The following is a 16484-nucleotide window of genomic DNA, read 5'->3' on the forward strand; positions in this document are numbered from 1 at the left end:
GAATGCAATGGAGCTAATAGACGCGTGTTTTTGTGCGTGCGTATGCACGCTCGTCTGAAGCCACCCTTAGTTGACTGTGGACTTAACTGGAGCAATCAATGCCAGTCAGCTGCTGTAAAAGCAAATAAAGTCTTTGGGTGCATTAAAATAGGTATAGGGGCAAGGAACGAGAGATAATACTAATGACCACACCCGTGGGTGCTTCTCATGCACCGCCCTGATCACATGATGGTGATGTCAGCGCAGGTCCTACAGCATAAAACACACTGAGCATGACAGCAGTTGTGTGCTCATAGGACCTTTGATGATGTCACCATCATGTGATCAGCCACCAGCACTTAGAGCAACCCCCTGATCATATGACAGTGACATCATCACAGGTCGAAAAGCATATATAAAAGAGAGAGTCTGCCAGCAGCTTTGTGCTCACAGGACCTATGATGATGTCACCATCTTGTGATCAGTCACCTGTGTGGGAGGAGTCCATGGTCACATGACAGTGATGTCATTACAGATCACGCACAAACACAGGCCAACAAAGAATGTATGCAGCTCAGCTGTGTGTGTCTATGCCACGCATGTCATGTAGCAGTGTTGTGTCTGTGCTGTGCATGTCATGTAGCAGAGTTGTGTCTCTGCTGTGCATGTCATGTAGCAGAGCTGTGTCTGTGCCACGCATCTCATGTAGCAGAGCTGTGTTTGTGACATGCACATGTCATGTAGCAGAGCTGTGTCTGTGACATGAATATGTCATGTAGCAGAGCTGTGTCTGTGACATGCACATGTCATATAGCAGAGCTGTGTCTGTGCCACGCATGTCATGTAGCTGACCTGTGCGTGCCATTCATGTCATGTAGCAGAACTATGTCTGTGCCACGAATGTCATGTATAAAAAATGTGTCTGTGCCATGCATGTCATGTAGCAAAGCTGTGTCTGTGCTGCGCATGTCATGTAGCAGAGCTGTGTCTGTGCTGTGCATGTCATGTTCCAGAGCTGTGTCTGTGTTGCGCACGTCATGTGGCAGAACTGTGTCTGTGTCACCCATTTCATGTAGCAGGACTGTGTCTGTGCAGCACATGTCATATAGCAGAACTGTGTCTGTGCCACGCAGGTCATGTACCAGAGTTGTCTGTGTCACGCATGTCATGTACCAGAGCTGTCTGTGACGCATGTGTTATGTAGCAGAGCTGTGTCTATGACGTGCATGTCATGTAGCAGAACTGTGTTTGTGCTGCGCATGTCATGTACCAGAGCTGTGTCTGTGCTGCGCATGTCATGTAGCAGAGCTGTGTCTGTGACGTGCATGTCATGTAGCAGACCTGTGTGTGCTGTGCATGTCATGTAGCAGAACTGTGTCTGTGCCATGCATGTCATGTAGCAGAGCTGTGTCTGTGCTGCACATGTCATGTAGCAGAGCTGTGTTTGTGCTGCGCATGTCATGTACCAGAGCTGTGTCTGTGCTGCGCATGTCATGTAGCAGAGCTGTGTCTGTGACGTGCATGTCATGTAGCAGACCTGTGTGTGCTGTGCATGTCATGTAGCAGAACTGTGTCTGTGCCGTGCATGTCATGTAGCAGAGCTGTGTCTGTGCTGCACATGTCATGTACCAGAGCTGTGTCTGTGCTGCGCATGTCATGTACCAGAGATGTGTCTGTGCTGCGCATGTCATGCAGCAGATCTGTGTCTCTGTCACACATGTCATGTAGCAGAACTGTGTCTGTGCCACACATGTCATGTAGCAGAACTGTGTCTGTGCCACACATGTCATATAGCAGAACTGTGTCTGTGCCATGCATGTCATGTACCAGAGCTGTCTGTTCCATGCATCTCATGTACCAGACCTGTCTGTGCCGCATGTGTCACATAGCAGAGCTCTGTCTGGGAAATGCACATGTAATGTAGTAGAGCTGTGTTTGTGCCGCGCATGTCATATAGCAGAGCTGTGTCTGTGACACGCATGTCATGTAGCAGAGCTGTGTCTGTGATGCGCATGTCATGTAGAAGAGCTGTGTCTGTGCCGCACATGTCAAGTAGCACAGCTGTGTCTGTGAGGCGCATTGCGTGCAGCACAGCTGTGTGTGTCTGTCACACACCCATGGACTAGAGATGTGTGTGTGTGACATGCATGTAGCAGAGCTGTGTGGTGCATTTCTCCACCAGAAACACTGGTACTATAATTTCCTGATAATTACTAGTTTTTCTACTATATAAGGCACTTGTCAGGCCCCACATGAAATACTGTGTACAGTTCTGGACACCGGTGCTCAGGAAGGATGTTGCAGTGTCTGAGAGGGTTCAAAGAAGGGCAACTAAATTAAGAAATGGAATGGGAGAAATGGAATACCCAGAGAGGCTAACAAAATTGGGATTATTCACCCTGGAAAAAAGACGGTTAAGGAGCGACCAAATAACTATGTATAAATACATTAGGGAACAATACAAGGATCTCTCCCATGATCTGTTTATACCCAGGACTGCGACGGTAACAAGCAGATATTATCTACGTCTAGAGGAACAAAGGTTTCATCACCAACACAGAAGGGGGTTCTTTACTGTAAAAGCAGTGAGACTGTGGAACTTTCTGCCTGAGGACGTAGTAATTGCAAAATCAATAGTGGAGTTTAGGAGGGGACTAGATGTCTTTCTAGAGCCCTATGATATTGCAGGATATATATACATTAAATAACCAGTGGGGTTGTTTATCCAGGTCTTGGAGTCACGTAGGAACTTTCAAAACGTTGATCCAGGGATTATTCTGACTGACATCCTGAAGTTGGGAAGGAATTTTTTTCCCCAAATAGGCGAAATTGGCTTCTTCCTCATTGTTTTTTTTTGCTTTCATCTGGATCAACAACTGGGGGTGGAAACAGGCTGAACTGGATGGACATTGTCTCCCTTCAGCCTAACATACTATATTACTATGTATGTTACTATAATGCAGTACTAATCTCAGCGTATACATTACATTTGTGAGAAAAAGAGCTGAAAGATAAATATTACCTTCCTTGTATTGCTAGTTTCCTGGTCTGTTCAGAAATTTGATTGGGGAATTTCCATTGTAAAGTAATTGACTGGACGTGAATTGCACTATAAATATTGGCACATTGACATGCGGACAACAAACCTGCTATACTGCACTACTGAGCTGGTAAGACCGACCTCCTCCACGGGGCACTTATTCACTGCTTTACACTTATAGATGTTGGCAATCTTGCTGTGAGTTACATGAATCTTTATTTGATCCTTTAATCTTTATTATTTCAGTCTTAAACTGTTGCTGGTGGCTGTTGTGTGGCAGAAACTGTAGATTGGATTCAGGCTTTAAACGTCCTATACATGGTGCGCAAACTGTAGAAAATGGAAGCAAATGACTTATATTTTCTCATCTACTCTATACTCTATTATGCTTCTATATTTTGCAGCCAAGTACGGGCTCCCACACACTTGCGTTTTTTTTTAACACAGAGACTCTCTAAACTTGCAATTTTTGTGAAATACGTTTTTAACATTAGAAAGTCCTATTGACTTTTGCATTAAAAAATGCAGCGTTAAAAAAACACAAGTGTGTGGAAGCCCTAAGAGTTCGTCCACATCAGACTCAGAGGTTCCGTCGCTGATTTTTTGCTACAGAATGAAATATCGCAGCGAGAAGCAGTATTTCATCCTGTAATTTCTGGCAAAATGCTGAACTGCTGGTCTGAAATTGAACATACCCCATTCAGGTAGGGGGTGCCGTTGTCCTGCACCCTGAATGGAACAGCAAACGAAGCTCCCTAATGCTGATAGGAACAAGCCCTAGGGCAGGTAACTAAACATTATAACACTAGTTTAGACACATATCTTGGGCAGACTGAGTTCCCTTTTTCTAACTTGCTGCTTCTGCGAGTTTGTTCACAAATGGCAATTTTTGCTGCAGAAAGTTCTACAACTGTTCCACTCATCTGAATGGGGCCTGTCATGTACAGTATTATTGTATCTTGATGCCACCGGAAGCTGGGGGTTTAACAAGAGGAATGCCCCCCTCACACCCCAAGGCTCCCCATTGGGGTTAGATTTTAAGGTCCTACAACGTACAGCAATGCATGAGGGGCTGAAGTGCCGTGGCATCTCAGTGAGCAGCAGTGTGTTAGCCGCCGTTGTGCTGCACTCCTGTCAGCCACCTCCCTGTCACAGTGCCTGCACTGTTGGCTGCCTGCTTCAGGGAGCCACGCTCCCTGTGGCACTTCCCCAGCGCTGTTGCGTCCCTTCTATACTCATCGACTCAGGCGTCTGGCCTGCGCCACTGTGTTATCCCTCCTCTGTGTCTGGCGGCTGTCAATGTCTGTGCTGCCCCCCCTCCAGCCAGTGGCCTCCCTGAAGCAGGGTGCAATTTCTATGTCAAATGAAGGGGAGGGGGGCTTGCCGGTGTGTGAGCCCCGCTGTCCTGGGGGAGTGTGCAGCCGGCGGCTCTCAGTCTCTCTCCCCTTGCTCCTCTGGAGTAACTGAACCCGGCTGCGATGTGACAATGAGATGAGGCTATGGTTAGGGGGGGGGGGGATGCGGCGTTAAAGGCACTTCAAGGCGCATTTCACTCCCTGCTTTTAGCACCGCGCAGTGCTGCCAAACTTACTTCCGTTTACGGCTTCTGGATTACCTGCGGGGAAGCCCTTGCTTCAGATGGGGCCGCTGTATCCCTTTGCTGTACTTCTGTTGTGCCCTTCCAGAACCTGCAGCTGAAGCACCTCTGGAGCCAATCAGCTACAGGGAGCATTACACCCCTGTCAATCTTGACTCCAACAGTAGTTCCTGGTGGTGTCAAGATACAATCATACCGTCATGTACTTTCCACCAACAAATCCTCTGTCTTATGTATTTATTAGAAATATGTTGGTAGAACACCAATAGTTTATGTTTATTTATTTTACTGAAGCTATTCACTTATTATTTTTAGTAACTTTCCTAGGTGGCTTTAACCCCTTAGCGACGCCATTGCAGGACGCGTATGGAGGGAGATAGCAATGCTATCTCCCTCCATACAGCGCGGGCGTCAGCTGTTTATTGCAGCTGACACCCGCGGGCAATAGCTGCAATCAGCCGCGTGGCCAATCGCAACTATTAACCCTTTAAAATCCACTGTCAATTCTGCCATATTTGCAATAAAAGAATCTAAATAATAAAGCGAAAATACGTATTTGGTATCGCTTCTGTAAATAGCGCATTTCTGGATCGTGTCTGTAAAAGTCCGATCTATCAAAATAATGCATTATTTACCCAGCATGGTGAACATCGTCCAAAAAAAACCAAAAAACGACAGAAACGCGCTTTTTTGGTCACCCTGTCTCCAAGAAAAAATGTAATAAAAAGTGATCAAAAAGTTGTTTGTAGTCAAAAATTGTACCAATGGAAATGACAGGATATACCGCATAAAATGAGCTCTCACACAACTATGTCAATGGGAAAATAAAAAAGTTATTGTGCGCAGAAGATGGAGACAGAAAATAATGTTAAAAAATGAAATATCTTTTAAAAAATACAAGTACTACAGCAAAAAAAAATATATATAAATTTTGTATTGTAGTAATCGTACTGAACCATAGAATAAAGTTATCAGGTAATTTTTGTTGCAGTTTGTGCGCCATAGAAACAAGTGGCGGAATGTCATTTTTTTCCATTTCTCTCCACTTAGAACTTTTTAAAAGTTTTTCAGTACATTATATGATACAATAAATAGTGCCATTAAAAAAAAACAACTCGTCCCACAAAAAACAAGCCCTCATACAGCGACGTCGATGGATAAATAAAGGAGTTACGATTTCTTAAATGGGAGTAGAAAAAAACGAGAATGGGAAAAAAGCAAAAAAGCTCCGTCACTAAGGGGTTAAATGGGAGGTCCACCCTTCCTTCGTGTATTGTCTATGTAGACCTGTGATCTCCAATCTGTGGCTCTTCAGCTATAAAAAAAAACAAAACTAAAAAAACCTACAAATTCCAGCATGCCATATTGTGAGTTGTAGCTTTAAACAGACTACTTAATGTGCAACTCAATGCATTGAGCAGTGGCTTCCAGCGTTCACACTGGGGGAATGATGAGGGAGGTAAGTATAACACCGACATCCCCGGACTCAGCAGGTCACTTACTCCGAGCCCATAAGCTTAGCTCATAGGGATAAAAGTTTTTCACTGTTATTACATGTATACTGTGATATGTGTAGTATAATATATATTGTTTTCTGTGCTATTTTGTATTTTAGTTACAGTATAACTCATCAGGAATAATGCTGGTCCGCAGCCTCGTTATCCTTCTTATGGCACTTGCTGGGGTAGTCAGCGACCAGTGTGGTGAGTTTGAGCTTACATGAGATGACATCTAAAGACAAATGTATAATAATATAGTCAGGTATATAGTTTGCGGGGGCAAACATGACATACAATATTGCTAACTAGCTTGTTACTCGAATCTTCGTCTACGCGGACTTTGTATTTTTTAATCTAATCTGTGCTTAGCTGTACAGTGATCCCTCGCTATATCGCGGTTCAATGATTGCAGCTTCAGTGCATTGCGGATTTTAGTTAGACCATATATAATTCTGTTTTCGCAGAGTTTTTCGCCACATCGTGGAATTTTGCGGTACATACAGGAAATACAATACGTCACTAGCGCGAGATTGTAGACGCACACTATTGGCTGATGGAATGCGTTCTGCATCCTGGGTGCTGATTGGCTCACTGATCGCAGCATCGGTCTGTTTGTTCACTTCTGCAATTGTTTGGCAGTTCACCTGACAGATTCATTTGTGTAAATATAACGCCCCTCTTTGCGGGGGTCTCTGGAACGTAACTCCTGTGATAGACGAAGGATCACTGTATGTTGCAAGGTAAAGAAGTTGAAATAGTGAGAGGAATGTAACTGCAATCTGCTGTCAGTGACGTTCTGTTCGACAGGCATATTAAAAGACCAAAAAATATATAGGAAATACGATTATCAAAAGGAAACCATTTCTTACACAGTTGAGGTAAAATAAAAGCTGCGCTGTGATTGGTTGATACGGGCAACTCATATTTTCTTGGATGTCAATCCATATTAATGTGTATTTGGTTTAGGTTTTAATCCCAGGTAGTGCCAGGTACCCCTGCTAGCCTAATAATTCCATTGGTGTGGCAACAACGTCTGCCCTCACGTGTCTGCCCGTTAGTAGAGGTCTAGCTTATGATATGCATCCTTTCCCCTCCGCTCCGCCACACTTAATAATCACATACGTGCGACAATGACGTCTGCCCCCATGTCTCTGCCCGTTTGTGTAGGCATAGCTTATGATGTGCACCCCGTAGCCCACCGACCTCGCTGCACGGTGCAGTGCTGGCAGTGATGCACCAGCACATCACCAAATAAATCTGTCTTGTTGCTCTCCCTAAAGAACGCTATAAATTTTTAGGATAAGACCTAGCGTATGTCCTTCCTCAAGATGCAAGCCATCTCCCTGCTAAATGTCATCAGAATCACTTTAGTGGCTTAGCCGTGAAACGGTAACAGAGAGACAGAGTTACTTTCGCGTTTCTACTATTAGTATGGATTACTGCCACTGGTTATGTGTGACACAATACATGTATCCTATGGCTGGGTGCACACGGGGCGAGAATGTACACAGCGTATATTCTGCAGCAGATCAGCATTGGAAAGTGTGCCTCAAAAGCCGCAGATTTTTACGCGAGTTTTATGTTTTTGTGCAGAATTCCCCCCTCATTGAGAAGAGATGAATTTCGCAGTGTAAACGGTGATACAATAAAATTCTGCACCACGTGTCAATTAACAAATGGGTTTTGTGCAGATTTTTCCACAGCGTATGGACAACATTTTCAAAATCTGATCCACTTTGCTGCTGCTATGCATGCTAAGAAAAATCTGCCCCATGTAAACCCAGTTCAGCAGTTTAACCCTTTCCAATCCACTGTCTGACCTCTGAAGACATAATAATTTAAGGCTGTACAGCTCCGATGTTGGAAGACGTCCGTCGGGATTCTCTTACTGTAAATTGCTAGCCTCTCTGCTGTTGGAGCCTATCCAACGTGTCTCTTCATGCAGTACTGGCTTTAGCCAGCATAGAGCGCCGTTGTATAACAGCAGAAAAAGAGTAAGCCCCCTAGGAAAACCAGGATACAAATTGGATTGGAAAGGGTTAAGCAGCAATAAATGAACATTTCCAATGGAGTTGGCCCCCCAAAAATATTGTCTCTAGTAAAATCCATCCAATAATCATAAACATTTTTTCATTTACACTTATTAAGAACTGTTTCTATTCCCCGATATTGCAAGACTGATGTTAGAATAGCGCCACCTGTTGTTTCTATTGAGGAGCCTTTCTGTGTCCAGTCCATTTCAGTATATATAAGGTGATCACACCTACTCAGCCTGACTTCTGTGCTGTCTCACTCTTATAACTTGTTCTTCATCTCTTCTGACATCAGAGAAGACACAGCAACTTCAGAAGCAGCCGCTCGCCATAACAGGGATCCATCCACACACGCAGTGAAGGAGAAGGAAGCAAGTCTGAGCAGTTGTGATCACCTTGCAACATTGAGGGACCTTTCACACAAGATGAAGTACGACGCAAAGCAAACTGCTATAAATTCTGCACAAAAATCCGCTTAAAAATGGCTTAAAATCTGCCTGTAATTCTGCATTAAAATCTGCAGTTATACTTGGAATTACGCAGTTGGTGATTTGGCTGCGTAATTCCACCCTGTGTGAAAGGTCCCTTACTGATGTGGACATGAACAGGTGGCACAAATCATTAGTAAAGTTGCCTTAATTGATTTGACCCCCCAAAAATGTGTAACTTATGCCAACATTCTGGTGTAACACTAGTAATAATAATAATTATCTTTATTTGTATAGCGCCAACTTATTCCGCAGTGCTTTCAAAACACAGGGGAATATAGACGATACCACAACAGTTATATGTAGTATTCAATTATTAGGAGCAGGGGGGGCCTGCTTATACACAACGAGGAAAAGGTGATGCGGGAGGCACAGGGGTAACATAGTATGTCAGGCTGAATGAATACTATGTCCATCTAGTTCAGCCTGTTTCAACCACCCCCACCCCCCCTTGTTGGTCCAGAGGAAGGCAAAAAAAAAAAAACAACGAGCCAATTTACCTCATTTGGAGGAAAGAAAATTCCTTCCTGACTCCATAATGGCAGCCAGAGTAATCCCTGGATCAACGTTTGAGATCAATGAATTTTCACTGTAGCAGAAGAATCAATATTTGTGTTCAACAAGAATTTTCACTGTATAGATCCTTTTTCCGTCTCTTAAAATTTTACTTTTATTAATAACTAGATATAAAACCAATCCCAACATTTGAGATAATCAACTCTGCTGGTCACCTAATGTCTATATCCTGTAATATTGTAGCGTCTAGTCCCCTCTTAAACTCCTCTATAGATTTTGCCATCACCACGTCCTCAGGCAGAGAGTTCCACAGTCTAACTGCTCTTACAGTAAAGAACCCCCTTCTGTGTTGATCATGAAACCTGCTTTCTAGACGTAGCGGATGCCCTCTTGTTACCGTCGCAGTCCTGGGTATAAACAGATCATGGGAGAGATCCTTGTATTGTCTCCTCATGTATTTATACATAGTTATTTGATCACCTTAGCCTTATTTTTTCCAGGGTGAATAGTCCCAATTTGGATAGCCTCTCTGGGTATTCCAGTCCCTTCATTCCGTTTATTAATTTATTTACCCTGCTTTGAACCCCCTCCAGCACTGTAACATCTTTCCTGAGCACCGGTGTCCAGAATTGTACACAGTATTCCATATGGGGCCTGACAAGTGCCTTATATAGTGGGAGGATAATGTTCTCATCCTTCGCCCCTATACCTCTTTTAATGCACCTCAAGACTTTATTTGCCTTTGCAGCAGCTGACTGGCATGGGTTACTCCAGTTTAGTCTACTATCCACTAATACCCCCAGGTCCTTTTCCATATCACTTTTTCCTAGCGGTACCCCATTAATTGAATATTGGTGACATCCGTTTCTCCTGCCCATGTGCATAACCTTACATTTATCAACCTTGAACTTCATGTGCCATTTTTCTGCCCAAGCCCCCAGCTTATCTAGGTCCGTTTGTAGCCGTACCTTGTCCTCCGTTACATTAATTATCTTGTATAATTTCGTGTCATTAGCAAATATTGATACTTTACTGTGCAGTCCCTCTATCAGGTTGTTGATAAATATATTGAACAGAATGGGGCCTAATACCGAGCCCTGTGGCACCCCACTAGTGACGGTGGCCCAATCAGAGTACAAACCATTTATTACCACCCTCTGCTTTTTATCTCTGAGCTAGTTCTTTACCCAGGTACACACGTTTTCGCCCCAAACAAGCTGTGTCATTTTATATATCAACCCTTTTATGCAGCACGATGTCAAATGCTTTAGAGAAATCCAGATATACAAGATCAAGAACTTACTTCATTGTAGAAGCTGATCGAATTGATCTGACATGATCACCTCCTCATTAACCCATGGGTAGGAGATGTACATGGTGTGCAAATTGGACAAATATGGAGAGCCATAGATAGACCATAGTTCAAGCTTGCAGTGGAAATGGCAGAGGCATGATGTAGGGGTCGAGGGGGGAATTGGGTTAGGAGATTTGGTATGCTTCTTTGAAGAGGTGCATTTTTAAGGCGCATCTGAAGTTCCGTGTGAGGGATTTTTCGGATGTTTTGGGGTAGTGCATTCCAGAGGACTGGTGGCACGGTGTCATGGAGAGCTTTGTGGGTGAGGGTCATGAGTTTGAATTGAGATCTGTCATGGATGGGCAGCCAGTGCAGTGACTGGCATAGTGTAGAGGTATCCCAGAAGTGGCTGGATAGGAAGATGAGTCTAGTTGCTGCATTTAGTATCGATTGGAGAAGGGAGAGTCTGGTGTGGGGAAGACCAATTAGCAGCGAGTTGCAGTAATTGATCCGAGAGTGAATGAGGGTGACAACGAGTGTCTTTAGCATGTCCGGATTTTTACAATTCTACTGATGTGCAGGTGGCATGTTTGAGCCAGAGATTGGATGTAGGGGATAAAGGAGAGGTCAGAAACCAATGACCACAAGATAGCGGGCATGCTGTCTGGGAGTTATGATGGTGCCAGATACAGAGATGAAGATATTGGGGGAAGGTTGGCAGGCAGAGGGGGGGAAAGACGAGAAGGTTGGTTTTTGAGAGATTTAGTCTGAGAAAAAGGGAGGATATGGTATTTGAGACAGCGAACAGTCGGTGATGTTTTGGAGGAATGGTGCTGAGATGTCACAGGAAGAGGTGTGTAGCTGGGTGTCGTCACCATAGAGATGGTATTGGAGGCCTAATTTGTGAATGGCTCATCCGATTGGGGCTGTGTAGATAAAGAAGAGAAAGGGGCCAAGGACTGAGCCCTGGGAGATCCCAACAGTGAGGGGAGATAGGAGGAGAACCAGGAAAGAGCAGTGTCCTTTAGGCCAATAGAGCGAAGCATTGCGAGGAGGAGGTCAGGGTCCACAGTGTCAAATGCTGTGGAGATATCAAGGATTAGTAGGGAATAGTCGTCCTTCGACTTGGTCATCATGAGGTTGTTCGATACTCTTGCGAGGGCAGCTTGAGTCAAGTGTAGGGGGTGGAAGCCGGACTGTAGGGGGTCGAGGAGAGAGGTTTCAAAGATAAAGTGTGTGAAATGGGAATAAATCAGTAATAAATCTTCCCCAATGTATTTACACGGAAAACATAGTAAGATTATAAAAGATCATTTCTCTTGCATAATATAACATTACTATGTTCTCAGATAAGTCTTCTATCACCGAGTTGAAAGAAAGCATTCGGCATCTGTTGGCGTGTTTGGACAAGAATAGCGAAGATGGCTGCCAGTCAAATTCTAACAATCCTACTGGTGGATCAAGCTGTAGATTCAGGAGCTGCAAAGAAATCAAGAGCTCATATACTTACGCTAAAGGTGAGATATATCTGCCACAAATTCCATGAAAGCTTTATGTTCTTGTAGATTAAAATTTGGGTGACATCGCCTTATATAAATATCATTGTATACATTCTGTTTATGCCAATGTTGACCAAACATATGTACAAACATGTCTTAAAAATGTTGGTCATAAATAAATGATCAAAATTAACAGCATTATGCATGGTCCATTTGTTTTCCCAATTAGATGGCATATATACGCTGATCACAGAAGATGGACTGAGGTACCAGACCTACTGTGACATGACAACCGATGGTGGAGGTTGGACATTGGTGGCCAGTATCCATGAAAATAACATGTATGGGAAATGTACATTGGGAGATCGCTGGTCCAGCCAGCAAGGAAACAACATCAACAACCCAAAAGGAGATGACAACTGGGCCAACTACGCTACATTTGGTCTACCTGAAGGAGCTACCAGCGATGATTATAAGGTACTCCCTATGAATATGCAACATGGAACATAGTAGGGTCCTTTGCATGGCGCCTGTATGACCAGCTCTGTTGGACTATACAGAGATACTTTACCCTACATGCAGAGGAGAACTTTGTACTTTAATTGTAATTTATGTAAGGCTCATAAAACATGAAAAAATAAAAGGTAATCAGAAACCCTAAAGAGATCTTTCATACAGTAGGAAACTAGTCCGCAAGGACACTTCTGCAGCAAAATGTTATCCCTATATGGCTTGAATTCCGCACCTGTTAAAATCCGTGCATCTTTAATTCAAAACAGCAAGATTAAATTCTGCAGTGGAAAAGCTTTCTGCCACAGAATTAAGGATGTCTTGTGGAAGTGTTGCGGACTTCCAACATACAGGAGATCTAATTCCGAAATGAATGTCTGTATAAAAAATGCATTCTGCTGTTAAAAATGCAACAAAAGTCTCACTAAGGGCGACCGCACACTAGCGTATTTGCAATCATATTTCAGCTGCAATACACAGCAAATAGAATCCATTGATTTCAATGAGTTCCTTCACACCGTTTCTTTTCCGCGCGCATTTCGAAGCGTTCTATGGTTCCCTTCACCATTTCTGCTATGTGTAAACTTTTGAATCCCCCAAGTAATAGCATCTCTTTTAATCTTACCTCTAGAATCCAGGATATTATGATATTGTTGCGAAAGACCTGGGGTTATGGCATGTTCCCAACAAGACACCCTTGTCTAACTGGAGAAAAACTGCTCTCCTAAGATACCGCACAGACAATGGCTTCTTTTCCAGGGAAGGTGGTAACCTCTTCCAGCTGTACAATGTAAGTAATGTCTATATTCCCTTTAAGGATCTTCTATCTCAGATTTATGAGCTACAATAGCCTGTAATTGTCCTTCTTTCATGCAATCTTAAAGTGATTGTCCAGTTATAAACTATTGATGGCTTATCCTCAGGACAGACCATCAGTACTAGATTAGCAGGGTCTTTTGCCCTGGTCCCCGCTTATTAGCTCTTTTCTAAGCTGGTACTCTCGTGCACTGAGTAGATTTTTGCAGACAGCTCCATTCTCAGTGCAGTGGCTAGACATGGTATTAAAGGACAAGTTCTCAGTCATTTCAATGGAAACTGGGCCTGTAATACCATGCCTGGCCACTGCAGAGGGAACAGAGCAGTCTGCTTCCTACAGAAATCCACTCAGTGGACAAGCACACCAGCAGGGCAAACAGCTGATTGGGGGTTTCCAGGGCACTAGACCTCCACAGATTTATTATTGATGACTTATCCTGAGGAAAGACCATTAAGAGTTTACAACTGGACGACCCCTTTAAATGATGAAAACACTACCTGAGGGACATGATCATTTTGTTGGCATTCTTTGGACACAGTATGGCACAACTATTTGTGCTCTTTATGGTATCCTTAGAAATAGACATAATAATATATAATGATAATCTTTATTTGTATAGCGCCAACTTATTCCGCAGCGCTTTCAGGCATGGATAAATGCAAAACAATACAACAATTACAATGTGAGATACATTGGGTTAGACACAAATGGGTTGGGGGTGGTACAGGAGGTGCAGGGGTTGGGGAACACAGGCAATAGGAAATTTCACGTACAGATCATTTATTAGAAGGCAAACAGGGTGGGGCACCATAGGGAGGGGCGAGGGACTAGGTCAGGAGATTTGGTATGCTTCCCTGAAGAGGTGCGTTTTTAAGGCACGTCTGAAATTTCGTGCATCGGGAATTGTCCAGATGCCTTGGGGTAGAGCGTTCCAGAGGATGGGTGCTGCTCTGGTGAAGTCCTGTAGGCGAGCATGTGAGGTTCGTATTACAGGGGTGTTTAGTCTGAGTGTGTTAGCCGATCGGAGTGAGCGGGCTGGGTGGTGTACTGACAGTAGGGCGGCGATGTATGGTGGTGCAGCGCCATGCAGAGCTTTGTGAGTGAGGTAGAGGAGTTTAAATTTAGTTCTGCAGTGGATGGGAAGCCAATGCAGCGACTGGCATAATGCAGAGGCGTCTGAATAATGACTAGATAGAAAAATGAGTCTAGCTGCTGCATTTAGTATGGATTGCAGTGGAGCGAGTCTAGTGCGGGGGAGGCCAATGAGTAGCGAATTGCAGTAGTCAAGCCGGGAGTGGATGAGGGCAACCACGAGCGTCTTTAGCGTGTCTGTGGTTAGGAACGGACGTATTTTAGCAATATTTCTGAGGTGCATGTGGCATGTTTGGGCCAGAGATTGGATATGGGGGGCAAAGAAGAGGTCAGAGTCTAGTGTGACCCCAAGGCATCGGGCATGCCGTCTGGGGGTTATGATGGTGCCAGACACTGGAATGGAGATGTTGAGGGGAGGTCGGTTAGAAGGTGGAAAGATAAGGAGGTCAGTTTTAGAGAGGATTTGCTCGGGGGCCACCATAGACCTATGTCCACTGCCTAATTAGGGACTCTATATTTTTATACAGAACCACTATTTTGTTAATTATATACAAGAGTTATAAATATAACATTATGTTTGATTCTTATAAACATTCACTTGATTTACTCTCAGAAATACCCCGTGGCGTACAATGTTGGAGCCTCCCTCAAAGATAACGGACCTGCCATTCCTGTTGTGTATGACTTCGGAAGTGCTGAAAAGACAAAATCATATTATTCACCAAATGCACAACGTAAGATAATGTCCAGCTGCAGAGTAATATGACAACTATGTTTATGGATATGAACATTATACTAATTATTACCCCTTTCTGGTTCTCTCTGTAGAAGAGTTCATTGCCGGTTATGTCCAGTTCAGGGCTATTAATGATGAAAGAGCTGCCGTGGCTCTGTGTGCCGGTATGAAGTCCACGGGAGGCAATGCAGAAGATGTAAGTATTAATAGTCTTTCACCCAAAATATTTTGGCTTTGCTTATATATATATATATATATATTTTTTTTTTTTTTCGAAGCAATCCTTATATGAGCAACAAATGTTAAATTGTAGGGTTCATCAGAGACCTCCAACCTTCTCAAACCCACATTGAGGTCCCAGTCAATTTCAGTAAATTATCTTTTAGTCTGTAATTGAAGGTCATATATTTATGTTCAGCTTTATCTTCAGACCAATTAGTTAATCATTGGTGTGGTATACCAACTGTCAGACACCTGGAAAGAGTATATGCCAACAACCACCAGGTACCTTCTCTGGTTTTACCATGATTACCAGCTGTTAGCTGAATCTGTATGTCAGTAACCATCCTGAAAATGAATAAGGGACAAGTGAATGATGGCTACAACTCACACAGGCCAACTGGGAGAAGAAATGACTAGATTGGAAGACAGTAGTAAAAAGACAGGAGGTTATGAACTTGGGGTCATATTATCCCATTTAGTCAACCTCATCAAAGCTAAAGCAAAGCATGAGAGCAAAGCGTTCTGAAAGAGGGCCAAACATGAAGACGCCTGTGTGAGAGCAGCCTAATAGCAGTTTACTTTATTTCTGCTTCATATATTTGCAGTACTGTATTGGAGGAGGAGGTTACTTCCCGCAAGGAGACCCCAGACAGTGTGGAGACTTTGGAGCTTTTGACTGGGATGGTTATGGAACGCATGTAGGTTGGAGTTCCAGCAAGGAGATTACGGAAGCAGCAGTCATGCTCTTCTATCGTTAGTTTAATTATATGGTTGTATGAAATATAAGACATGAATAAAACTCTGAAAAATAAAGGAAAGTCATGCAAAATAATTCCTGGAAATGTTATTAAATATTCAAAACAATAAAATATACATAAATAAACAATAAAGCAAGTTGATGATCTGACTAGGTTGGGTGTGAATGGAGTTATATGCTTTCCCAGCAATAAGGCTACTCTCACACAAGTGTTTGTAATGCGGACCTGCGTTCAAACTGCGCAACAACAACACAGGCAAGCAAGCTGATGATGTCATACCTTCCCCCCCCCCTCCCGATTGCACAGTAACTTGGGTTAAAAAACATATTGCGTATTGACTGCATCTTTTACGCAAACCATGCATTTCAATGGGCGATGTAGTACATGAAATATGCGCTACACTG

General features: G+C 43.5%; 1 protein-coding gene across 1 annotated transcript; it reads left to right on the forward strand.

The window, feature by feature from the left end:
* The first annotated feature begins 6235 nt into the window (after positions 1-6235).
* Positions 6236-16190, forward strand: LOC136624857 (intelectin-1-like). The gene is made up of 7 exons (XM_066598788.1): positions 6236-6319; positions 11796-11963; positions 12175-12422; positions 13087-13245; positions 14978-15098; positions 15193-15296; positions 15928-16190. Exons 1-7 carry the CDS (start codon positions 6256-6258, stop codon positions 16078-16080), a joined length of 1017 nt encoding a protein of 338 aa, XP_066454885.1. The 5' UTR covers positions 6236-6255; the 3' UTR covers positions 16081-16190.
* The last annotated feature ends 294 nt before the right edge of the window (positions 16191-16484 follow it).

This window comes from Eleutherodactylus coqui, chromosome 4 (assembly GCF_035609145.1).
Source record: "Eleutherodactylus coqui strain aEleCoq1 chromosome 4, aEleCoq1.hap1, whole genome shotgun sequence".
In the NCBI taxonomy this organism is placed as follows: Eukaryota; Metazoa; Chordata; class Amphibia; order Anura; family Eleutherodactylidae; genus Eleutherodactylus; species Eleutherodactylus coqui.